The 25,878-nt window shown below is 41.9% G+C and overlaps 1 protein-coding gene across 3 annotated transcripts; it reads right to left on the reverse strand.

Moving 5' to 3' along the window:
* Positions 1–660: 660 nt before the first annotated feature.
* LOC134549390 (desmoglein-2-like) lies at positions 661–24,943 on the reverse strand. Of its 3 annotated transcripts, none has more exons than XM_063394946.1 (16): positions 24,306–24,943; positions 23,564–23,610; positions 18,268–18,303; positions 17,266–17,400; positions 16,147–16,305; positions 15,751–15,895; positions 14,387–14,547; positions 13,421–13,555; positions 13,094–13,279; positions 11,934–12,193; positions 10,991–11,133; positions 10,146–10,373; positions 8,442–8,672; positions 7,276–7,422; positions 5,799–6,139; positions 661–3,790 (listed from the first exon to the last, which is right to left on the reverse strand). In XM_063394946.1, exons 1-16 carry the CDS (start codon positions 24,778–24,780, stop codon positions 2,765–2,767), a joined length of 3,855 nt encoding a protein of 1,284 aa, XP_063251016.1. In that variant the 5' UTR covers positions 24,781–24,943; the 3' UTR covers positions 661–2,764. The 3 variants fall into 3 exon arrangements, with proteins under 3 accessions (XP_063251016.1, XP_063251012.1, XP_063251024.1); XM_063394942.1 differs by having other exon boundaries at positions 5,799–6,143; positions 7,280–7,422; positions 24,306–24,942; XM_063394954.1 differs by lacking the exon at positions 23,564–23,610 and having other exon boundaries at positions 24,306–24,489.
* Between the last annotated feature and the right edge of the window lie 935 nt (positions 24,944–25,878).

The following is a 25,878-nucleotide window of genomic DNA, read 5'->3' on the forward strand; positions in this document are numbered from 1 at the left end:
ACTGCTGATAAGCCTGGCAAGCTTTAAACCTTTGATAGTGGACTATGGTCAAATTCCCAGTAAAGTATGGAGCCTGGAAAAGATTGTACTGTCTTGCAAAGTCTAACCTAGCTCCAACTAGACACTGAGAGATGACACAGAAATAGTTCCTTGTTTGTATGCAGAACACAGGCCGCATCCTTGTTGGGGCAGGCTGGCTCATATTAATGGAGTTCAACATACTTAGCAAGGATTCACAGGTAACATAAATCACAGAAGAGCAGCATGGATATAATCCCTGTCATGCTGGCATTTCAGCATAACTGTGCTCTATTATTCTTAGATAAGAAAATTACAGCCTTTGCTTTTCCTTTTGAAGTCACAACAAGGCATCTCTCACAAAGATAAGTGTCTGGGGCTAGTCCCCCTCTCGGGGTTATCTAGTAGTCAGATGCTAACCAGGAACTTCCATTCATTTGGGTCCGTACATTCCTTCCCCCAGTCACTATCGTTTACAAAACACAGCCCCATTAGAAGTGAGTGACTTAATCTGATGGATGTTCTGCCAGCATTAACACATGCTGATACGCTGAGAGCAGCTGCAGCCTTGGTACAAGACTAAGTCAAATAATGGAGACTCGCTCTGAATGAATCTATTCAAATAGACTCTTAACAAGCAGATCTGTGAAAGGAGTTTATATACAAACATTACACTCTTACATCTTCTTCTGCATATTAACAACTGCATGTTTTAACATGTTATAAAACAGAGACTGTTCTATGCAATGTTGTCTGGAAGCATAAACTGATTTGAAGGGTTTGACTCAAAGCCCAGTAAATCTACAGAGGGGATGCTGCTCTCTTGCATCAAGTTAGTACAGAATTTAGTGCACTTAACCACAAGGCAGAATTCACATTTTTGTTATATCCTTCAAGTTATAGCAGGACACCAACTTTTTCTACATCTGTATCTTTCAGATATTCCTTGAGGCTGTTTGGGAAATCTCAGTTCTCATTCCATCTTTAAACTCTTTATTTGCAGAAGGAAAGCCAGTATTTTCACTGGGGTAGCTGTTTGAATGAAGAATACAGTAGAGTTCTTTATTTTAAGATTGCATAAACCCACAAAGATACTCTATTAGAAAATCAGAAAAGTGGTAACAACTTAGAATTGCAGGCTTGCTTAGAAATAAATACATGTATTTTAAAAATATAGCGTAAGAGATAAATAACCAATAGGTCCAAGCAAGCAGGGAGTCTGATGTGTTTGGAAATACCACTCAATGTAATGGCCCATCTGTCATGGCTGAGCACATCCATGGTTCCTAGTTTATGTATTTACGTTTTTGAAGCAACTTTTACTATTAGCAAACACGCTGAGAGCATTTCTAGTCAAAGGTAGAACACATGCAGCTGCAGGAAAACTCCACGAGATGGAGACAACCTGAAACTTCTGCAGGTCCACAGGATTTGTAGTACCTCATGACCAACTTGCTGATTTCACAGTTATGGAGATAAACACGCTACCTATGCCTCATCTAAAATACTTCTACTCTGAGAAAACATAAGGATTGTAAGTGAATTTTTTCCTGTATAAAATTAACTTCAGAATGTTCCAAACGGCATACAAATATTTACATGTATATATATACATACTGCCAAACAGTGCAGTACTGTGTCCTGCTTTTACCACATAAACTTCAAGGAAAGCAAAGTAAACTCAAATATTGCAGAGCTAAAGGGAGCCTCCTCTTGCCTCATCACAGCCAAGGGAAACAGTCATTGCACAGCACTACGCCAGCCACTCAAGCTCTGGTACTGAAACTAGTGGCACCTCCTACACACAAGGCTGATTTCTCTGTGAGTGCACAGACACAATTCCAAATACTGAATTGCACCTCTAAATCAGATCCTACAGATGTCCAAGGGCCATAAACTTTGCTGACAAAGCCACTGACTGAATCCCTGGCTCTAGGGCTAAGGTAAGCCTTGGCTGTTTCTCATAAGTTAAAATAAAATAAAGGGGAAAATGTACACAATGCAAATGCTTACTTGTCCATGTCAGTGTAGACCCACACCAAGTAATGGAACTTTTAGACTGAGGTAATGAAAAATTGCAGTTCTCAGCATTTTTGCTACTTGCTTTTTTTAACAGCTGTGGTAACATGCAGATATTGATTGTTTAAGTTACAAATTCTGATAAACTGAATTTGTGACATCCCTTCAGGAGATCAACACATCACTGCCCTGAAGGCATACCAGCTTTGCCAGCCTGAGCCTCTCAGGAAGATTTCTTAGCAAGACTCAGGAGGAGCTACCATGGCCCTCAACATAATGGTAAACACACTATGAAAAACTGATTCCCCTCACAGGACTTCAGATACACTCAATAGCAGTTCAAAAACTTTACTTGTGCTTTGCAGGATACTATCCATCACTAGATTGGAGACTTTTTTCCTCTTTTCCCTCCCATACTTACTCAGCTCTGGTTATGTGGCATTGTTACACTATCTGTATAATAAAAAGCAGTAACAAAAATAGCAAACCAGGGAAAAAAAGGTATTTCCCACATCTTTCCACTTCCAAATCATCCCTGCCAATGTAACATAACACCAGATTTCCTTACTTGCTTCCTGGTCGTATAACCCAGATTTACACAAACTAGTGCAAATAAGTACATGTCATTCTGAAAGCTCCTGCAAATTTGGATCTCATGGAAAAGCCTGAGGCAGGATACGTGCAGACAGAAGGGTGCTGGACCCTGCCACCCCTGCAAGGAGGCAGGCTATGAGCGAGTGTACTGCACTGTGCTGTATTTGGTGACCCTGGAAGACTTGCTGAGTGTGGCACTGGCAGGAGGTGGCCCTTGTAAGTCGGAGCCCATCAGGTTAAGTGGGGAGTCTGCGATCAGGGCGTGCTCTTGCCTTCCTGAGCTGGCAGCTGCTGCCTGCTCAGCTCTGCTCTGCAGCCCCGAGGCTGTCACCACCCTTTCATTCAGCCCCGTGCTGTGCTCCTCTGTCGAGGCAGGGAAGCCGAGCGAGCCCTGCTCTGCAGCAGGCACCAGCACCCTCTCTCGCTCCCTCACCACGACGTACTGCGAGTCAGGAAGATCCTGAACTGCCAGCGCTCCTGGCCCTGCACCCGCCGACTTCACCACCCTTTCTGTAACCACCACGTTGCCTCCGTGCGGCAAATCGGGGATTTTCACCATCCCCTGGAGGCTCGATGCAGGTGCCAGCACTCTCTCTGTCACCACTACGTTCTCCTTAAACTGGGGGTCTAAAAAGACAGGGGCTGAGCGGGCAGGGGCCCCCACAGAATAGGATGTTTCTGTCACAGTGACATTGCTCTCCGTGTGGCCTGTAGGGGGGCCCCGGGCACTGTGCTGCCCAGAATGGGATGAAGAAAAGGTTGTTTCTGTGACCACCTCCTTGGACAGGGTGCTTTCTCCTGTGCCACTGCCTGCATGCACGGGTGGGATGGACTGGAAAACACTGCCTGAGGCAAAGGCTTTTTCAGAAGTGGAAGCATTTTGCTGACCTAAGAACTGTGACTTTGCTTCACTAAGACCAAAACCCGATTCATTCTTGTAGCCACCGTCTTTCATGTTGATCTGTCTACCTATACATATTTCTGCTAGAGTCTTAAACTTGTCTCCTAAATCATCAAGAAAATGGTCATCAAAATCCCCCTCAATGAAGCTGCAGCAGCCAACGGAGCCGTGAGGGGAGCCTGATTCTCCCTGGGAATAAACCAGGAGACAGTCTTTTGCAGCTTGCTCTTCATCTTCATCCGCAAAAGAGACAGCTTTCTGCAGAGAGAAAACAAAAGCAAGCAAAAGTTCATTAATGCCAGCTCTAGACTTAGTAATTTTGAAAAATCAGAAATGCTTGGACAAAAAAGTTGAAGTGAAAGATTTAACTGATCCCACAGAAACAGTCAACCTAGCAAGGGCTGTACCTAACTTTTTTTGCTTTTGTAAAATTTGTCTGAACTTGACAGTACACTTGATGAGAAGAAAAATCTGAGATTATATTTAGAACCTTGGATACCATCACCACTTGCTGCTGTTCCTTCCAGTAAATGTCCCATTTGTGCTACTGCTCCATATTAATGAAAAAAATGTTTTAGTTTTAGTTCAGTGAATGAACTTCACCTCTAACTAAGTTTTTGTGGGAGAACAGCAAGACCATTTCTGAGAGTATCCTTACATTTAAACACACTTTTACTGAGTACAGGCTGACATGTTATCACCTACCATGGCCCTTTTCATTAGTGCAGACTACAGGATCACATCCAAGATGCCCAAAAGGAAACTAATCAAGAAGTTAAATGGATTGGTAAAGCATGGATGCATAGTCCATCATGTAGATTCTTAGACTCTATGAAGGACATGTGGCAATGAGAAGGGCTCACAAGTTCTGGCTTACAGGATCAGCTCAATCTGAAAGCAGTATCTCCCACGGAGCTGCTGCGGTGCTGGTACAAATATCTGTGTATGTGTTTGCATCAGCTCCAGTTCCAAAAGCAAAGACAGCCAAACCCTCTGGGCCTGCTGAACCAGCTTTATCTAATATGGCTCCTGGCTTGTGCTCAGAACCACCTTTCTGCCACATCTGGAGTTCTGGACTGCCAACTATCTCAGGCATCTGTGTAATGTACTATATATCCAGACCCAATTTGCATGTTTATCTGCATTTGATCCTGGAAGTAGGCACACAACCCAAGATTCTGCCACAAAAATCAGCAGCTAATGTTATTTGGTTTGGTTACTTGTCTGTTCCCTTATCCCTAATCTGAGATATTTTAGCCTCCCACAAGTTGTATGGATACTGAGTATGGCGTTCCTCCTGAAGACTTCATCAGGCACTTATGCTTCATGTACGTCACAAAGAGTGGAAGAAAAGGAGATTGCTACTCTTGCTATCTGTTTGCCCAGGAGACCAGTAGCTAGAGCACTCTGAGACATACAAGTACCTAAAGCTCAAATCCTTCCCTGGCCTGAGGTGGCGATTCAAATCTGCACAGCTACTCCCTGGCAAAACCACACCAGCTGCCAGCTGTAGGGTGAAGATGTTTTACTTGTACAGGTGATGGTACATGGAAGTCAAAACTTTCACTACAAGGAGCTCACCAGCCAAAGGACTAATGATGTGTGTAACATGAAGAGAAACAGCTTCAACAAGCAGGAACAACCTACTGGCTAATGGTTAGGTCAGTAAAAAAAAAGAAAGAGGATTGCAACATATGCCTCATACACTTTTGATGATTGGCCCTTTACCCAGGCTGCTGGGCAAACAGACAAGTCAGCACCACTTACTGCATCAGCTACTTTGAAAATACAGCCCCACCCACTGGTGTATGACATCTTCAGCTTATCTTTCAAAAACCTGCTCCGTGGTAAAGTTTGGAGCTGTGACTCATGATGACTCACAGGTGCCTCCCTAGAGACGAGTTTCACGTTCTTAAGTCCCTGAGATTTAGATCACACAGTCTTTCTCAGGGTTTTTTCCCCCGGAAAGGCACTCCTTTGCTATTGCTGAATATTCTGGATTCCATCCACAAACATTTCCTTGATCAAAAGATCTAGTTGTGTGATATCTTGCAAGCATTCAGTGCTAGAAGACTGAGCATTGTCACACCCCAAGCCCTGCACGTGTGGCTAATCCAAAAAAAACCTTAATGCCCCCAACTTCACATGCATAATATCAGGACTGTTTATATCTACATATCTACTCATCTCTGTCATAACATGAATGACATTTCACAATGCTAAGTGTAAACATCAAAATACTGTTATTTTTGGGTCACATGCTTACATCATTGAAGTAGTCTCTTAAGAATTCTTCATTCATGGCTCCTGCTGCTCCCACAGCAACTCCTCCTCCAGACACGACTGTCTTGCCGTCTACACCTGCCATGCCTCCAGCTGCTCCAGCTGCAATGGCTCCATAGTCAGCAGCAGAAAGAAGACGCCTTTGCTCTTCCCATCTTTCCCTGGTAACAGTGTTGTGATGCTCTCCTACGTGAGAGGCAGAGCTGCCTGCTCCTATTAGAGCTTCCTCTCCACTCATTCCTGCCGCTGCTGCTGCTCCTGCCGCTGCTGCCGTTGTTCCTCCTTTCAAGTTCCCAAGTGCAGTGGGTGAAATGAAGCTCAGCACTGACTACATAAATAAGACAAATTAAGATGTGACATGAAAGCTTTGCTGTATAGCACATGGAACTCACCAAACCAGCAGTGGGGCTGGGTGGGAACAGGGAGGGTGCTGTCTTACGACTTGTTTGAATTTGCACTTATACATGTTGCTGCAAAGAGTAAAAGGCCTCCTAAAACAGGGTGCAGCTTCCACAAATGTATTGCCAAGAAGGTTCATGGAAATGTTTCTATAGATCATTGTTTTCTTGAAACTCAGAGGATTGACAATGAAAAAACCAAGAACAACAGAAAAACCAAACCACCAAAAAAAGGCTTGCAAAACTCTAGGGAGCTCAGCTGTTCCAAGAAAAACTCTGCCCAGTCTTCCTCAGACACAAAGTGGGGAAGTATGCGCTGCCTGCCTCCTCTGTGGTGCTGCCTGCTTTCTTCTTTCCTAGCAGTTTGGCTTCCATGTTAATTATCTTTTAACAAGAATTTGGTGCGAGCACTGGCCCTAAATCAAAGTCTTTTACCTTCTGTTTCTGTTACTGTGCAAAAGCATGTCAGTGTCATGCCCTTTTTTGAAAACCTTGTTTTGTAGTGTAATAACAAAGGGCAAATTTCTCTTTGCATTTACTGTTCCCTCTGCAGATTTGCACCTTTTTCTGCCTTTTCCTTTTTCACTATGGAATTTCCTCTGTTTAAAAAAGAAAATACACAGGGAAGTAATTTAAAACAGGCTGAAACTTTAAACCAATGAAGGGAAGCCCAGCATTACAACCCATTATTTTGCTGCCTTATCATTCTCCCAAACGGGTGCAGAGCATTCCAGGCTTGCAAATGCAAACGTTTCACTCTCTGTTGGTTCAACACTTTCCACACAGTCCTATCTTTTGCTCAGATATGATCAACATCTGCTTGATTGCTTTCCCTATATTTTGGGATTTAAGTGCTACGGTTGCTTTTTCTACAGCTGCTGGTGGAAGCCATCTCCTCCACGTGCCCTTCGCTGAGCCTCACAGGGTTAATTTTAATTAATGTCCATGTGTTGTTAAAATCTGTTGTAGAGCTGTGACATATCCACGTGTATTGTGGAAGAGGCCCCAGGTGCCAATCTGAACCCTGGGACAGACATCAAAGAGAAGGGCTGTTAGGGATACATGCCTTCTCCTCAGGAGCTGCTCCTTCACTGTTCCACTGACGCAGCATCGCTTCACTGTGGTCTGGTATGTCGGCAAACGTCTTCGCTCCACCAAATCCCTTTGCTCCCAAGCCACCAGGACACAGCAGCAGTAACAGTGGAACAACTGCAGGGAAACAGAAAGTTGCTATTAACCATGGTTATTAGGACCTTAGCATACTTACAGCCACTGTAAGTTTGGCCAGCTCCCATACCCACATGTATTTTCAATGAGCTAGTGATCAGTATGAGGGCTGGCAAGGACTGAAGACAGGTTCCCAAATACTCAAGGCATTTCCTAGAAGCATATGCCAAGGCCAGTTTCCTAGAGAGCAAACTGACAACTGACACATCACGGCCTGAATCCTGCAGATGGCCACACATGTATGTAGCTATACTTCTATAAAAGATTTCATATACCAGTTCCATGCCCTGGCTGTCACTGTACAACCTCAGCATTTCTAACTCCTCTTCTTCTTTTAGTACTAGATAACAACATGGCATCATGTACATTCCACCTCACCACTCCTTTGACATGCCTGGAGTGTTGCCTGGGGGACTCAAAATAACCCAATTTCAGAAGCAGAGAATATTATTCCTGTGGCATGGACTTTGTTTTATCACAATTAGATTGCTGCCAGCACAAGCAATAAACTATTGGGAGTTTAAATGCAGCACTGCTACACCTGGCCACACCATAATTATAAATATTCTTATTTTTCTTCTGTTTTATCTCATCGAAGAACAATGTCACATGCTGCTCTGAGCAAGGCAGTGAATCTGCAGTGACAGAAAAGAGAGTGGAGAATGTGCTGTGGTTTGAGTAGGAAGAGTTCGGGTTCACTTGGGGACATCTCAGAATACCAAAAGCACTCCCCACTGCTTCCCCACTTGTTATTTACTGCACCATAAACAAATATTAAAAGTTGTTCATATTAATTATAAAATGCAGAGCTTGAAATCCTTTGAGGGTGAAATGCTGATATTACCAAAATTAGCTGGGGATCTGCCATGACTTCCCACAAGACTAGGAGTTTACACAGAATGTACCAACATGATAAAGCCTGGGAGCTGGACTGTTTCTTTGCTGATGCCTTGCAGACCACATTTACAGTGCTTCTGAGATAACATGAAACAATTACTTACGCAGCAAAAGTAAAAATGCCAAGATGATTAGTGCAACTGCTGCTGGTCCCAGACCCACCGACTTTCCGCCAACAAACTTCTCCTGGCACACACCATCATCTGCACACTCACAAACAGTCAGCTGCAGAGACTGTGGCAGAGCACAGCTGACCCCTTGGAAATCCTTTATTAGCATGGGAACTTCAGTTCTGCCCGGCTTCAGGTTTTGTGGTACCAGCTGTACACTGGTGTCTGAGGCAGAAGTGGAGGGAGGTTAAAGAAAAAAAAAAAAAAAAAAAAAAAAAAGGACAAGAAGTGACCAGAGAGAAAACTGACTCCTGTAAACTAATTAAAATACAACTGTTACAGTCTTCCAACAAATCCCCTCTAGTTAAGCCCAGCCAATGCAATGGAATTAAGTTTAATTAGCTGCTCTTATAGTATATGTGTTTTTACTTTTATCAAGTAATTCATGGTGGTAAGTGAGCCATATTCACTTGCAGCCTCAGATAATTGTGAAATTTTCACATGACACAGACTTAGCATGGAAGATAGCTCAGTCACCTGTATAGCATCAATTACGTCATCTGGATAGATACAGGCTGAACTCACAAAGAAACAGCTTCAGTCTCGAGAAGATTACTCTGTTGTAGGCCACAGAAAGAGATCAGGAGCCAACAAAATACCTGCTCCTGTGGCTATGTCATGTCAAGGACTAACTAGGCAGAAGATCACAGAATGATTAAGGTTGGGAGGGATCACAGTGGAGCATCTGGCCCAACCTCCCTGCTCAAGCAGGGCCATCCTAAAGCTCATGGCACAGGATTGCATCCAGACAATTCTTGAGTATCTCCAGTGAGAGAGACTCCACAACCTCTCAGGGCAATCTGTTCCATTGCATAGTCACTGCATTGCACAGTAAAGAAGTTCCTCCTTGTTTTCAGGTGGAAACTTCCTGGACATCAGTTTCTGCCCATTGCCTCTCGTCCTACTGCTTGGCACCACCAAGAGCCTGACCCCATCCCCTTGGCACTCTTCCATTAGATACTTATAGACCTTGATGAGGTCTCCTCTCAGTCATCTCTTCTCAAAGCTGAACAGGCCCAGCACCCACAGCCAGACCTCTTAAGAGAGATGCTCCAGCCCCTTAATTATCTTTGTTGCCTTTCACAGGATGCTCCAGCAATTCCGTGTCTCTCTTGTTCCAAGGAGGCAGAACTGGACACAGCACTCCAGATGTGGCCTCACTAGGGCACAGGAGAGAGGCAGGATCACCTCCCTTGACCTGCTGGCAATGCTCTTCCCAAGGCACCCCAAGACAGCATGGATCTTTCGGCCACAAGGACACCCTGCTGGCTGGTGGACAGCTTGTCATCTATGCCCAGATAATGTACTGCTGCATGTTTTGCATGAGAAGATGGGGACAGCTTGATCCTAGAATTATTCAGGAAATCCTGGTCACCACACATGAAGTATCAAGCCAGGCAAAGATGATCCAACTGAGGGAAGGCAACACACCCTAGAGGACATGTCTGGACTTTGACCTTTAAAGAGAACCTTCAGGGACAAGGGAGCAGAATGCAAATTATGGTCTTAATGCCTGACTCCATATATAGGGTTGTTTTATTGGTCTCAGTCAGCCAAACTGTCAGTTTGACTGGAATGAATAAATTATGACCTTAGGACTTCAAAGAACTGAAAGTAATTAAAAATACATTTTCTTACCATTTCCAGATGCAATTATCCATTTTTCTGCTGTCCCTTCTGGCTCATCAATGACAGAAAAGCTGAAGGGATAACTGTTTGGGTAACCATCCAAATCATGAGCTGTAACATCAACTAATTTTGCATCTGAACACACAGTCTGCACCGGGTTCACAATAACTGGGCAGTTATCATTCTCATCTTTAACTTGAATGACAACTGTGCCAGTGACTGTTTTCCTTGGGGAATCTAAGAATTTAAAATATGAAAAATTAAATTGACTTATGCACAAAAATTTATCTTAAAATAAAAAAAAAAAACCCTAAGTATTTGCCAAAACATCAACATTGCTGAAGTAAGTAGAAAGAGATCTTCCTGGAGCTTATGAGAGCAGTGCTTCATTCCCAATGTTAATAAATATATTGACAAAGTTCTTCTGAAGGCAAGCTGTTTTATTACTTGGAAAAAAAATCCTGTATAGTTGCACATAACATGCAGATTATAAATGAAGAATTCTATTTAGATACAAAAGAAGTTCAGAGAGTCTTTCTTGCTTAGAAGTCAAGGAAACATAGGATTATGAAGTCTGATGATAGGCATACTGAGATATTGGCAATTCCCACCATGACCATAGTTTCCTATCAGAACTATCTTTGAAAACTTTTATAAAAAGTTCACCTCCATCTAGTCAAAGGGGAGAAACAGACACCTTGAGAACCCATTCCAGAAAAGGATTTGCCTGCATCTCTCCTTTGATTACCAAGACTGCACTTGGTGCCCAACTTCAGAGATGGGTAGATTAAACCAACTACTCTTGTAGATAGGCAAACAAACCAATTTGAGTGAAAAAACCCCTCTCAACTTACCAGTAGTTACACCCAACATGGTGATAGTGTAGGTACCATTCACTACATGAGGTGATTCGTAATCAAGATTTTTAGCAAGTCGGATTTCACCTGTGACTGAATCTATAGTGATCCAGTTTGCTGCATCTTTTCCTTTCATGTATCTGATGAAAATCACACAAGGATGGACACACTTATAATGATGAAAACAACCATCAGTAGAAAAAGCAGCTTCACTGTACGTTTACTTGTCATTTAAAACAGATCAAATCCCTAAGTCTGAGGTCTGATGCTCCTGCCACTGTAATTGCTTACAACTGTAAACCTACCCTGAACATTGAGAGCTGCTTTTCCCTCTAGATCAAAGATTTAGGTATGAGTGCATTACAGAAAGTACAATCAGGGAGCAAGACTGGAACAGGAGATGGAGCTGCACTGCTGGGCACCATCCTCTTCCCCTCTGTCTGGGCTCCCAGCAAAAGTTGAGCATTAGACACTCATGAAAAACTGTATTACAGGCATGGGGGAAAAGGGTCCACCCCTGGGTGTGCAACTCTACTTTGCACCATAAAGGCTATGATTCAAAACGCATGCATACACATGCAGACATAGCTGTGTCACACCCTTTCTGTCTGACTGATAAATGTTTCTGCATATTCCTAGTTTTACTGGAGACAATCGAATCAGATGGGTAAATCTAATCTCAAAAGGTACGACAAACACACCAGGCAAACACAGACAACTTAGGCCCAAACACTCAAGTCTTGTCATATACAACAAAAGGAGGATTTTCATATCACCTGTTTTCTGCATAATAGAATATTGAAAATCATGATGATGTTTAAGGTGTGAATCATCCTTAGCAGAAAATTATTTTAAATTATTTCTGTTCAACATGCAAGTGTTGACAATAAGATATGACTTCTGACATACTCAGTTATGATGGTTATAAGAAAATTCTTACGTAATGTGCTCTGCTATTTTTCCAGTGTCTTCATCATAGGCTTGATACTGTCCAATAACCTGTTTTATTTGCAGTTTCTCACTTGCTTCAATAATTTTTGTGCCACCAGGGAACACAGGGCCTTCCCGCACATTGATCACCTTAATTTTGATTGGAATTGTTTCTGCTTTGTAACTGGGTTTAATTGACTTGTGGAACTCTGCTTTGTTTGTAACAACAATACCCAAGTTTAGGCTTTGCATTTTTTCATAATCCAGCTCCTAGAGCAATAAAGAAAATAATAAAAAAATCAGAATTTGTCAGAATCTGATATCTAGAAAACATGCATACATTTAAATATTTAAATAATACTGTAGTGTCCTTATTTAAATAACAAGGATGTAAATATTTAAGTAATATTTAAGCAGTAGGGATGTTACAGTGCAAGGAAGTTTCTTAACCGGTTACTCTCGCTCATTTTTAATGGATGACACCATAGGTATGGCTTTATACTATTAAACTAAACTAATTTAAGGTATGTGAAAGGATATTCTGCCTGTGCATTCAGTGAACCAATCCTCAATTACCTGGCTCCTCCAAATTTATGTCTGCCTTTTTTTTTTAACCAAATCATTTACTTAATAATGCTCAATTTTTTTTTTTTTTTTAATAATTAGCAGTTTTTAGATAAGGAAACCTGAGCAGGGAAAAAAAAGGCTGCTTAGGGCACTATGCATCTTCAGTACTTGTGGACTAAAGAAAAGCAAAAATTTTAAAACAGACATCTCCATTAACAGAAAATAATTTCATCATCATTTCAACTTACCAAAATTCATAACATAGTCTGTGGCCAGGGGAAATAAAGAAATTTATACTGAGATAATCAAGCACAGCAGAAATGTGAAAGTTTACAGCATGTTAATACTGTTGCCCAAAGGGCAAGGGAGGTTGTGCCCTACTAGGTATATTTGAGATCACACAGAATGCAATCAGAAAAGCTTGACAAAATTATTATTTTGCATGGAATTACTGAATGTATTAAAAATATGGCAAAGGAGGAGTATCCACATATTTTACATACTGACTGAATTTTACATACTGACTGAATAAACATAATTTGTCAACACAGGTGGATAAATTATTCTAATATTTAAAGTAGAATCTCTAAAACCTATACTTACCTTCACAACAGTCAAAATTCCTTCATTTGTTCGGGTATCTGTTACAATTTGGAAAAAACCCTCTTCATTGCCAGAAACAAAGGTAAAGTTTGCCAGCCAGTTATCAGAAAACTCTTCATCTTTGTCAAATACTTTTATTCGCATAATTTCCACATTTGCTCTGTTTTCTTCAATGCTTCCTTCAAACTGCAATTAAAAAAATCCACTCTTCAAAAAGATGTCATGGTTTACCTCATTTCATCAGTGCAAGGAATTTTTGCACAATGTCTTATTATGGGATATTAGCAGGTGGAGGAACATGCTAAAAACTGTGATAATTGTACTTACTGCATGACTTTCAACAACAGGTATATTGTCATTGACATCCAGAATCTTGATTTCTAAAGAACATGTTGCAGCATTCCCACCTTTTTCACCACCACGGTCCTTTGCTTCCACCACCAAGGAATAGCTACTTTGTGTCTGTCATGGTAAGAAAAAGGTGTTTAATCCAGGCTAAAAATTTTTCCTTTGCTGTATTATCTCTATTACATTTTGGTAATGTCTCTTATGGTCAATTGTAATTCCTCTCTAGATAGAAGTAAATCTCACACACAAGTACCTTGACAGATTCTGCTGGAGTAGAACTGAGGCTTTCAAAAGGATCCAGGACTTTCACATCTTCCCCACAAAGACTCAAACTGTACTTAAGTAGCAAAGTAAGAAGATTCTAGTGGCCATGAACAGGGACAGGACCAGTGACATCTGCGTGTCAGGACACGGCCAGAGGCAGAGCCACATCCCTCAGCCACAGAGCTAGCATTCCCATCACCATCTGCTGGCCAGGGAAAACTCTGCAGGCACAGGTCATGTCCCTGGTGACGTGTCTTTCAATGCAGTTTCACAGTAGCACCTGTCCTAACACTCTGAACCATGATTTGCATGGCAGGCTACAAAAGTCCAAATGCAAGCTGTAGTTTTGCAAGTGGTGATCTAGGTTTATCTTTGCCATGCACTCCCCAGCAGGAAGAAATGATGCCTTGTTTTGGGTACCTGCTGCCCTGACTGCACAGGAGGGATAGAAAGAAACAGCCATTGGGCTGGTGCTGTGCAAGGGAGGTGACGGTGGGGACACAGCCTTGATCCCATCACCTCTTCCCTCAATCCCTGAAAAGCATGCATCAGCCAGACAAGGCTTCGATCCCAAGGGAAGTTAAGAGGGCCAGCTCTTCACCCTGCAGGCAGGCCTGAGGTTGACACAACGGGCACCAGAAAACCAATACTAACAAATATCAAAATGGGAGGATTTTTTACCTCTCTGTCAAGGTTTATTTTTGCTACTCGAACCTCGCCACTATTCTTATCCATGCTGAATGCAGTGCTAGGACTTTGGGAAACAATCCTGAAAGCAATTTTAGAATTTAGATTATTCGGTTCATCTGCATCTGTTGCATTTATCCTCATTACAATTGTACCTGGAAAATACAAACAAAATACATCCCTTGTTTACACCACCATGCCCTAGTAAATATCTTTACTGTAATGTCAAAAACAAGATCATTTTATTAGATGAACTGCACAATTTTTGGATGCTCTTGACTTTATTTATTTAATGCATGAAGTTGAAGAAGTGTTCTTAAACCCAAAAGGTACAAGTTAATAGCATATTTCTAGCCATGAAAAAGATTGTATCCACACAGCTGTAACTCACAGAATTCAATGCACAAATTAAACAACAGGTTAATACAGAAAAATGTAGATGCCACACAGAGCAGAAAGTACAGGCTTTTGAACAATGAGCTACATTTCCCTCACACATCATTCTAAATAGAGCTATTCCTCTACCTGGACATTATTAAAACCATTGATCTGTGCTGATGCCCTCCAACAGCTTCACTCAAAATACACAGTGGTACCCATGGTTCAATGCCCTTACAACTTATGGCACAGAGTTTTATCCTTTGGGAGAGGATGCACCTCAGCATCTGGAATTCATGCCAAGAGCCACTACATATGGCTGCTATTGACTTGAAAAATGGCTGAGGTTACTCAAGACCTCACCCAAGTGGATGGACAAGAATTTGTTTCTTCAGATTACAGTGACATTGAAATGGACACACTGCCAGGTATTTATTAGGTTGTTTTATTCTAGCTTTCCTAATGTTCTTGAAAATAATCTGTTGCTCTTATGTTCACTAATGTCAATAGGAAAATGGCCACTAACTTGTTCTTCAACGGTTATGGCATAGCCACATGTGCTTACCAGCAAAGTACCTCTCCAGCCCACAGATAAAGCAGGGCTTTGGATGAGGGTGGCAGAGTGAAGTCCCTCCTAAATAGACTGTGACTGGTAGGCCAGAAGGCAGATTGCATTTCCTGTGCAATTTCTGCAGAAGAACTCTGGTTCCTGGACTTGTGGTAGCTGTGACAACAAATCAAAGGTGCCACAAGAGGAAGTATTGTTCTCTCTTGCCCCTAGGGGGATGCTCTCCCTTAATCACACAATGCAGCTTAGCCTTGAACAAAACCCTTCATTCACACATAGATAACCTGGCTTATGTCAGCAAGAGAATGTGCCTCTGTTACTGCAGATATACTGCTCCAAAGTGCATATTCACTTGTCCCTTTACAAATCTTGGGAAAAAAACTAAAAGAAAAAAAAATTAAAATACTGTTACCTATTTCGCTTAATTCTTCAATTGAACCAACAAAAACTTCATGTGAAAACACTGGAAAATTGTCATTTATGTCCACAACTTTAATTGGGAGGTCTATTGGCTCTTCCAGTTTTGCCCCATTCTTATCCAGTGCGTGGCCTCGGACCTGATAATACAGACAGAAACAATAAACGAATCTAGTGAGTGACTGTCATATATACAAACACAAAGCAGAAATACACCCATTACATATAACAAAGTCTAAATATTACAAAGGCTTATTATATATGCTTATAAATACAAATAGCTATACACAAATATCCAGAAATACATTATATAGATGTATTATTTCAAGCAGATACCTTTAAAGAAAATAAATAAAAAATGGACAGGAGGAAAAAAAAAAATTCAACTTACAAGGAGGATTGGAGTCTTTTCTCTGTCCACCCTTCCTGTTATGTTCAGGTCACCAGTCTTTCCATTGATAACAAATAATCCATAAGGGGGTTCTGTTACTCCTTGACCAGATATAGTGTAAGTTACTACTATTCCTGTATCTTCAAGATCTGAATGTATCTAGTAGGAATATAACAAATTAAACAGCACTCAGTAAATAAAATCACATTTAGGAGTAACAAAATATGTTTTCTATCTTGTAATGAACAACCAAAAATAAACATTTAACACATCTCCCTGCACTCCTTTGACTGTGGAAATGTAGAGACGAATGCAGGAAGGGCTGCATGTTCTGTTTGATAATCTGGTGCAGGAAGATGAGAAACATCTGGATCTGGGAGCTGATCTGGGAGGTCCAACCTATGCTAGCAAGAATACCAGGACTGCAGAAGGGATAGGATGGAGGAAAGAAGGTCAGACCTGGAGATGAACACACAGAAGAGGCTGCAGAGACTAGAAATGACAGCCTTTCTCTGCTGTCAGCAGATATTCAAAACGTCTGAAAACATGTGCATTGTGCCAGTATCACCATCAAGGGGCAGTCCAAGCAGAGGGCAAAAGCTTGCCACCACCTGCAGTCACATTTTATATGCTGAAGTGGCAGGAGTGGTGAATTTATGTTTCAACACTGGTGCTGACCCAGATGCATATCACTCTTTCACAAAGGTTTATTTTTAGCTTGGTTTATTTTTAGCTCTGTTTCCTAAATGACTTGGTATACATAATCATGCTCCATGTACACCCTTCTGCCCTATCACCACCAGCAGATCTGGGACCCACTTCAACCCAAGTTCAACCCCAGCTGAGTGTGAGTGGTGGGGTTAAAAAACCCCAAAGATACTGCATTCCCCAAAAGCTTAATGAAAAATGGGGCTATGAAAAGATAGTGAGTGACTGAGCCAAACCAGGCTTTAAAAGTAAAGGAAACAGAAGGAAATGTTTCAATTTTCAACTGGGATTCAATAGTCCTTTAAAATTAAAGAAATGTTGGTGCATCTGTGTAGGGAAGCCAAACTCTTATTTTACATTTGTATCTCTATTTTTATGGGTATTGCATATTTAACTGTTTTCTGGGCTTACTCTAGCAATGGGATTCTTATAGGAATTGTCCTCCTCCTCCCGTATGAAAGCTGGAGGGACTGTCCATTCTCGCTTCTGTCTGACTAGGCTGTTGGGATGAGACAACATGCCACTCCTGTCATTTCGATTATAAACCTGTGAAAAGACAAGATATAACGTCAGCATTACATTTAGTCATTTCAGATAAACGCTTTATTGCTGCTGTAGCCAAGACTTCTCAGCAACTTTTGCTCTTTCAGTAGCTAGTAACCTCAAAATCATGGTGCAGCATCAGCCTTCTGAGTCACAATCTAAGAGCTACACAGTCCTCAAGTTGGCTGAAGAGGAAGACTGCACTGGCCTTTTCATCAAGACAGAATTAAGCAAGACAGGCTTTAAAAATATGAGCAGGTTTCCATAACCAGCGGTTGGTGAAAATACACCTGCTCTGGAAGATTTAAACATTTGTCATCAGACGTGGGAAGAAGTTGGCACTAAGGCAGTTTTGAACCACCATTTCTGCCTTACCACCATGTTTATCTTCCCACCAATACTGCCTTGCGTATTTAGCCTCCTCTCTGAAACAGAATACAGGGAAAAGCAGGTCTCTATTCAATCCACCCAATGTCTCTGCTATCCCTGTTTAACTACAACTCACTCTCACTCCGCATGACACCCCTCATCCTTCTGTCCACTTTAGTTTCTACTGTCTCTGTTGACTCCCAGATTAACATATTCAATAAAACAGTGGTTTTTCATCTACTGAGTTCAAAAAAGCGACCTACTTTTTTACTGTGTAAGGGGAAGTTTCTCAAAGTTCAATGCCACTCTAGGTGATGGATGTAGGAATCTATTCACTTACTTTTCAGCTTTCATTTCTCTGTTCATTATGCAGCTTTCACATTTCAGAAAATGGTAGAATTCAAGACATTTATCAACTGAAATAAGGCATGGCTTTGACATGTTGCTCAGAGAACCCTTCTATAGGAACTGATAAAGAAAAAGTTTTCCATTATACCCTACCTTCACGTAGAGCCCATGTCCATAACTCAAACAGATCTGCAATGGAAATGATGACAGTCATTATTAATTCTATGTCACTTCAGCAGTACTAAAACTGAACTTTTGTGACCTGCTTAGTAAAAGCAGCAAAACCACAATGAAGATGGCTTCTGACTTGTATAAATTAATGTTTATTATTTACCTGTAACAACTTCTGAAAAATTCACCCATAACCATTGACATTCAAAACATACACTCTAAGTACATAATAATTAAGTTTGGCACCATTTTCCTAGCAGGAAACAGATTATAATCAATTAGTATTTTTTTCTAATAAATTCAGACTTTATAGTAATTTTTAAACAATCATTTTTTTAGTCCTGAATAATGTTTCAGTATTCCAAAATGATGATGATGTGCTGTTGATGGAAACAAGTGTTGGTTGCCAGCAGCACTTTGGAGAAGCTCCCTCTTCTGGGCAAGCCTTGGATTTGCGTCTGTGGTTACCAATCACATCAGAGAAGAAAATCGGATAAATGGTGTTTAAAGTTAAGGACTAACCCAAACACCTGCTGAAGTGCACACGACAGAAGCATCTCTCTTACTCAGAACCTTGCTGGCAGGATAAATGGCATCACTTATTTAAACAAGGCAGAGGCACTTGCTCTGACAAAATCTTGCAGGCTAACATTCAGTACTGGGACTGCCCACCTCTTCACACACCAGGATAAGCCAGGACAGCTATGCATGGCCTTGAATGACTCAGTTAGGTGACAAATCCTGGCTGGATGGAGCAAACTTATCAGAGACTCCATGTTTGTGTCCACTCTCCAGGCACCAAAGACTCTGCAAGTAACAACACCCCTCAAACTGCAAAAAATGTAGGTATTGCAAAGCAGCAACAATAAAAAGTAGGCTATTACAACATGGGAATCCTACAAATCAAGCTTTTGAACTTTGTACAGGCAGCAAATACTTCTGTACTGTTATTGTTCTGAAAATTATTATTATTTATATTTTGCAACTTAGGTGGTTATTTTCTTAGGTATACTACTGCCTAAGGCAACGTAATCACAGAAAAGGTGGTTTTCTACTCAAAAAATCAGTCTGGTTTCTAGTCTGTTCACTGGACTCTCCCTATCCCTCCCTCTGACTCAGCCTTGATTACTGAATTGATGACAGCTACTTTTTTAAGATGTTATCTTGTACTCACACAATCCAACAGACTGTGTTGAGCAATACAGCAGATTTCTGTTTCAACTTGTTTAACAAAACTGTTTTCTCAAATGGTATTTTTCCCAATGTATATATTCTGAAGACAAAAATTATCAAGCAGTAAGTTTCCTAATGGATATGCATCATGAAAGGTACAGGATCTCACACCAAGCTGTTCTCATGGATGTTCTTAGTATTATTTGATGTTACTAATTGTATGGATTTTCAAAATTTATTTTCATGACTAATGAGATTACACCAGCAAGAGTGACAGGAAAATTTTGCCTTATAGTCAAGGTTTTCCACAGGAGCTACAACTCTCCTGGAAGGTGATTGTCGAGATGTCATGAGAAACATCCTTGGTAGTTCTAACTGGCAAACTGCAGGGAAAACTGTTTCTGTCTCAAAACTGAATGGAGACAAGAGGCACATGGTGAGAAGTTTCCTTGTATTGGAAACCTGAGAATCTAGTACAAACAGAAGTGTCTGAAGACCAAGGATAAGCAGATCTTGAACTGAGATGCATATCAAAAATGTGTAAAAAATTCCACTAGTCATTACAAAAAGAAAATCATTAAGAGAAGTAAAAATCAATTTATTTACATAGCAATGAATGTCCCTCAAAACATTCAAGGTTAATGCTAAGATAGTAAAAAATACTTTTGCTCTAGTATTAGTCCATCTACAGTCCACAGGTAGCCTCACAAGGGACTTCAAAGACATCTACAAAAAATGCTTAAGAATGACAATTTTACTCACCAAGATGCATAAATACAAGGGAAAAAAAAAAAGGGGGATCCAGCCTTTTTACTGAAAAATTTTAAAAATTCCAAAAAACTTTAAATGGGAGAAAAGCACTTTTCAGTGACATTTTCTTCAAGGGCAAATGAAATGTCAGAATTTACTGCCTGTTGACCATTTGAATTTTCCCCCTCCCCCTGACTCTTTTTTTTTTTTTTAATATCTTACAGCTGCCTTCTGTTCAATGGCTCAGAGTAGGAAAGATCTGTCATTTGCTGTGGATCATAGCCTTGGCTCAAAACCCAGACGTCTACTGATGACACCTGTTGACCAGAGCTGAGAACATGTTGTCAGAAGACAACTGGATGGTTACAAAAAAAAAAAAAAAAAAAAAAAAAAAAAAAAAAAAAAAAAAAAAAAAAAAAAAAAAAGAAGTATGAGGCCTGAAATAATGAAATTTTCAAATACTACAGGAAAGCTGCAGGAATAGTCAAGAGAGCATGGGAAGAAGGGAGTGGCTGCCATGTGTAGTGACTGTAAGGCTGCTTTTGACCAAATACCTGTTCATCTGTAGTCAGGAAGTGACTAAAGGACTAAAGTGACTGAAGATTTCCCACACAAAGCTCAGATTTAAGCTGTAAAGCTACAAAGACTGAGTAACCAAGAAGGTATGTGTCTGTATTTACTACACCATGAAACAGTAATGCCTAGAAATGTGGTCTTTTCTGTGTGCTGTGTGTTAGGAGATTTGGAGCTTGCACATCCTGTGAATCAGTTTGGTGTTGAAGACAACATGAGAAGACCTCAGAGAAGCAAGCAGGGGGAACCATCCAAGGTCATCTACTAGTACATCTCATGGCCCTGAGGAAAAACAAACTACACCCAAACACTTCCTGGCACCTGCTTATCCTATTCTTAAAAATGAGGGACAGAGGTTCCTCAGCCTCACTAACCTAAGGATATGCCTAGATAGTCCTACAGATGAAAAGTCTGTTAATTTTCATCTTCCTTTTATTATCCGAATTTTTAACTCCTTGCAAGTTGACCATATTGCTGCCTGCATGATATTCAGAGTAAGGCACACAAATTTACATATCTAAATGAAAGCCAAGTGCCTAAACTTTCATTATGACCAGCAGAGATACAGCCAATACTGAGATCAGAAAGCTGTTCAATTTGCCCCCAAATTAGTCCATATTTACTTCTCTTTGAGTTCTCCTGACTGTAAGTAGGTCCAATTAAGTATTGTAAATCCAACACAGGAGGACTTTTAGATCAAAGCACTTGATGCAGAGAACCCAACACCATACAACCCCTTTTTTGATGGATCCTTCAGACTAGGATTAGGTTGCTCCCACAGCTCAAACATCTACAAGCAGATGCGTGCACCTCTCAACATGGTTCCATCCAGGAGGGATGCAATTCACACACTCTTGAGATTTTCTTCAAAAGTGCAATCTGATCCAAACAGGTGCACTCAGCATCCACTGCATATCCATATACCTTAACAGAAACGTAAGCATCTATATTGAGTTGTCTTAGCCTCAAACCCGATCTCCTTTTTCATGTTGACAATGCTCACAATTGTATGGTGCAATTCCCTTTTCTTCTACCCTTCATGTATCTGCAAACTTATCAAATGTCTTACTCACTGTCTTTTCTCACATACCAGTTCTTTAATTTCCCTTAAAAAAACCATAAACCAGAATTTTGTCACTTTAGATTGCATTTTTTTGTGTGTTCTGCAGTCTCTACTAGACAGATTTACTTTCTTCTGAAGTCTGGTATCAAAAGTAACATAAGACTTCAGTTCAATAGGATGGATAAAATTCTAGACCTTATGTATTTCTCAGCTACTTTCAGACCTCACCACAGCTGGGTTTTCCCTCAATTATGGAACAATATTAAAATGTTGAATCAATCCACAGATGCTTGTAAATACTTCTACCACGTTTCAACACGTTACTGGCAACAGAGGCTAGGTTGCTTTGAATTAGCTCACCTCTGCTCTTTGTAAAACCAAGCATCACTTTGTGATGGTTTTTATTTAACTTGTTTATATGACTTCTGAAAATTAACTACTACTGACTCTGACATTACAGTAGTGTTCTAATATATTCAGGCCTGAATTTCATCATACTCAGCCTAAGTTTAACATCCCACACATCAATAAAGTAGAATCTGAGGAAGATGTAAAAGAAAAGGTAAATTTTGCTACTCCCATAGTAAGATTCATACATCTCTGTCAACTATTCTTTCAATCAAGTGCAGGAAGTGTTCTAAGACGACTTCTCTTGAAGACAAGATGTCCACCCCCTTTAGAAATGACCGAGAAACCTCCCAGTCTAATAATCCTCGAGAGCCGTGCCCGCCTGGCAGGCCCATGGCTCTGGGTGTGTGCCCTGGACACGCTCCAAGTCAAGCCCAACCCTTTGGGTGCACCACCATCCAGCACAGCCAAACATTCCTGGAAAAGGGTCGGAGGCAGGGGCCTGGGGAAATCTGCAGTGACTGCTGTGAGGTACCCAGGGATGATGATACAGGGATGCAGCCTGCAGGCAGGGAGGGAGCACTGAGAGATACTTCCAGGAAAAACTGGGAGAGGAAGAACCTACCATCCCTCACGCTTCTAAAGTAGAAAACGCTTCGAGAAGGTACTACTTTTGGACCAAGTTTCTTAAGATTCATAACAAATAAATGATCCTAATCCAATACTTGCAAATAAGAAGCTTTACTTTTTACCACATGAATGCCCAGATTAGGAAAAAACCCTCAAAATTTCAAAACCCAGCAGGCAAAACCCAGCCTCTCTTTCTCGTCTGACACCAGCCAACTAAGGAAGATTTATTCACTCTAATATTCTATCCAACAATGAGTCTTTTAGGCCAAACTAAGTTGACTCAGTACATCATATCCTAACTCAGCCTTAGCTGAAACTGAGGATGCAGGCAAAACTAAGAGCATCCTGAGCCAGTGCAAGCCCATCAAAACAGATGATGGTGTGTGTGGCTTCAGGTATTACAGAGAGAATATGTAAAAACAAGTGGCACTCCACATTTTCCATCGTTGATTTGGACAACATGAGGATAAAACACTTCCCAACCAAACCTCAACTACCAGCTTGCTGTAAAATCAGTTTTACCTGTCGCTGGCCAACTCATGCATAACCATATGTCTGTATTAAAGTTATCAGGCAACAGGTCTCCAGATAACAAATCTGATTTTGCAGGTTCCTGAGCTCGGGGAACAATGCCCCGACCCCCAGCGTTTTCCATTCTGTCCATGCAACGAGACACTACTGATCCCTGCCCAGCTGCTCGGCAGCTCCCAGCACAGCCCAGGGCACGGCCTCCACCCTCACCTTTGTCTGAGTGGAGGCAGCCCAGCTTCCGCAGGCATTCTGCCAGCCTGGAAAGACGAAAAGCAAAAGAAAATGCCGCAGATACAACGAAGAGTTTTCTGTAAACCACCTAGAAAGAGCTACAAAGCAGCAGTCCAAATCCAACAAACCAAACGTTTTGTTCTCAGCTTGTTATGAGACAGTCGTTGCTTTTAGCCTGAGAAAGTATTTGATAGGATGGAAGATCCAAAGGCTTATGGTTAAAAATAGTGAGGGAAGGGCAGGAGAAAGCCTGAAGTGTCCTGGATTGTTAAGAATTTGATGTAATTTTTCCAAGGCGATAAAGACTTCCAAACTTTTTAAATTCACCTTCCCTTCTGGCACTGATCCCTTAGAACGGAAACGCAATTTAGTATAGCGAATATGTTGAACATGAAGACGGCAACAACGTGAACTCCTCAGTGCGTTCCTGTTCCTCCCGGCGCCTCAGCAGCCCCACCCATCCCAGATACCGTTCCTGTCGGGGTTCCCTACCTCCACCTGCTTTCAAGCAGCAAACGGTGATGGCTTTTACCTAATTCCCAAAGAAGAAGAGAAACCCCCTTGCCAGTAGCCACATGCAGCCGGCGTTGGGAGGGCTGCCAAGTCCCGATGGGAACACCTTTCTGCGGCGGCCGCACTCGGGACCCCGCGGCTCCATCCCCGGGCAAAGCAGGGCCCCCGTACCGAGGGACCCCGCGGCAAAGCCGCGCCCCGCACTCACCAGCAGCGCCAGCAGCCGCACCGCCGCCACGGGGCCCCGCGACATGACCGCCGGCCCGGGACAGGCTCCGCTCCTGCGGCCGCCCAACACGGGAATGCCGGCGGCCTGTAGAGGGGGGCACAAGTAGCCGCGGGTGGGTGGAGTGTGCCGGGCGGGATTCACGCCGGGAGGGGGCAAGAGGCAGTCGGCCCTGAGCCCCGCCCGGCCCGCGGCGGCGAGTCCCGTCCGCGCCCGCCGGGCTCCGCCCGCGGAGGCTGCGCGGGGCAGCGCTCGGGCTGCCCCGGGCTGCCCCGGGCTGCCCCGAGGTTTGTTTGCCCCGCTTCCGCCGAGGAAGGCGAGCCGAGCGTGCAGGAGGCGCGCAGAGCGGCTGCCACGACAATCTGAGACATTGAGGAGTAATTGATACAGGGAGCGCAGTCTCACGGGGAAATAAAATTGTGGGCGTTTTTAGGATAACCTGCCCTGTAATCCTCATTTTTTTATGCGCTCCGAGCCATATCCTTCCTACGGTTATCTGGCAGAGATCTTTCCTGGATACACCTGATTAATTGATGCTTACGAAGGCATAAGTGATTCTCCATGATGGCGAAACAATTAAATGTGCTTTCTGTACCTCCTCTCTTCTTTGAGGCAGTTACCTAGTTAGTCTTTCCAGGATGACACTCAGCTGTGGTAAGTAACTTCAGAAGCTGCTGGTTATGATACTATTTGTGATACTTACTATTGGAGTCGGAGAGGGGAACCAGCCTTATGGGAGTCTTTCCAGTCACATTATGTACCTTTATTGGATGTTGTAATAATGCACAATAAATAACTCAATGACAGTTGCAACAATTATAATTTCCATGGCCGTCATGAGGGCAAGAGCTTTGCCTCAAAAGTTTTCTGAAGTGACATATATGTGTTTGTGTTATTTACTTAGAATATCCCAATTTACAGAGTTAGCTGATACTCCTGCATAAAAATAGTTGTCTTAATTTAAAGAAAACAAAAGGCATAAATGAACCAATATAAGTGAAATGCACAGGATTAGGGGCTTTTGTATGCATTCTTTATTCTTTCACTGAGTCAGTGTGCTGGGCTGATCACTTTGTAACCACACAGAACTATGCACGTTCACAGCAGTGCACACTGAGATCCTGTGAGGATTTTCTTTGGGGTCTCACCTGGCCCAGGTTTAACAGCTGTTGTAGCTACTGCAGCTAATGGGAATAGAAGTACTGTGAAGTTTTCTTTTAGCTGTTTCTGTTTGAGATAAGTGAAGCAGAGCATGTCTCGGAGAGCATTCATATTACAAGCATTTAATTTGGTGATTTAGAAGTAGATTCTGCTTTCAGATGTATATTACATTTCCTAGACGGAATGGTTAAGTATTTCTTTACATCAAAAAGCTGTAAGAGAAGAGCCTTGATTTGCAACTTTCTTCTCAATCTGTGGGTTGCTTTGTGGAATTCTGAAACAGTTTTTTGTTGCTGATCCCGCACACTGTTAATGAGATGATAGTATATATATATATGTGCACACATATTTATATATTTACAACCATTTGCCAACTGTAAATGCTGATATGGTC

The sequence above is a fragment of the Prinia subflava genome, chromosome 1, assembly GCF_021018805.1.
Source record: "Prinia subflava isolate CZ2003 ecotype Zambia chromosome 1, Cam_Psub_1.2, whole genome shotgun sequence".
NCBI classification, from domain to species: domain Eukaryota; kingdom Metazoa; phylum Chordata; class Aves; order Passeriformes; family Cisticolidae; genus Prinia; species Prinia subflava.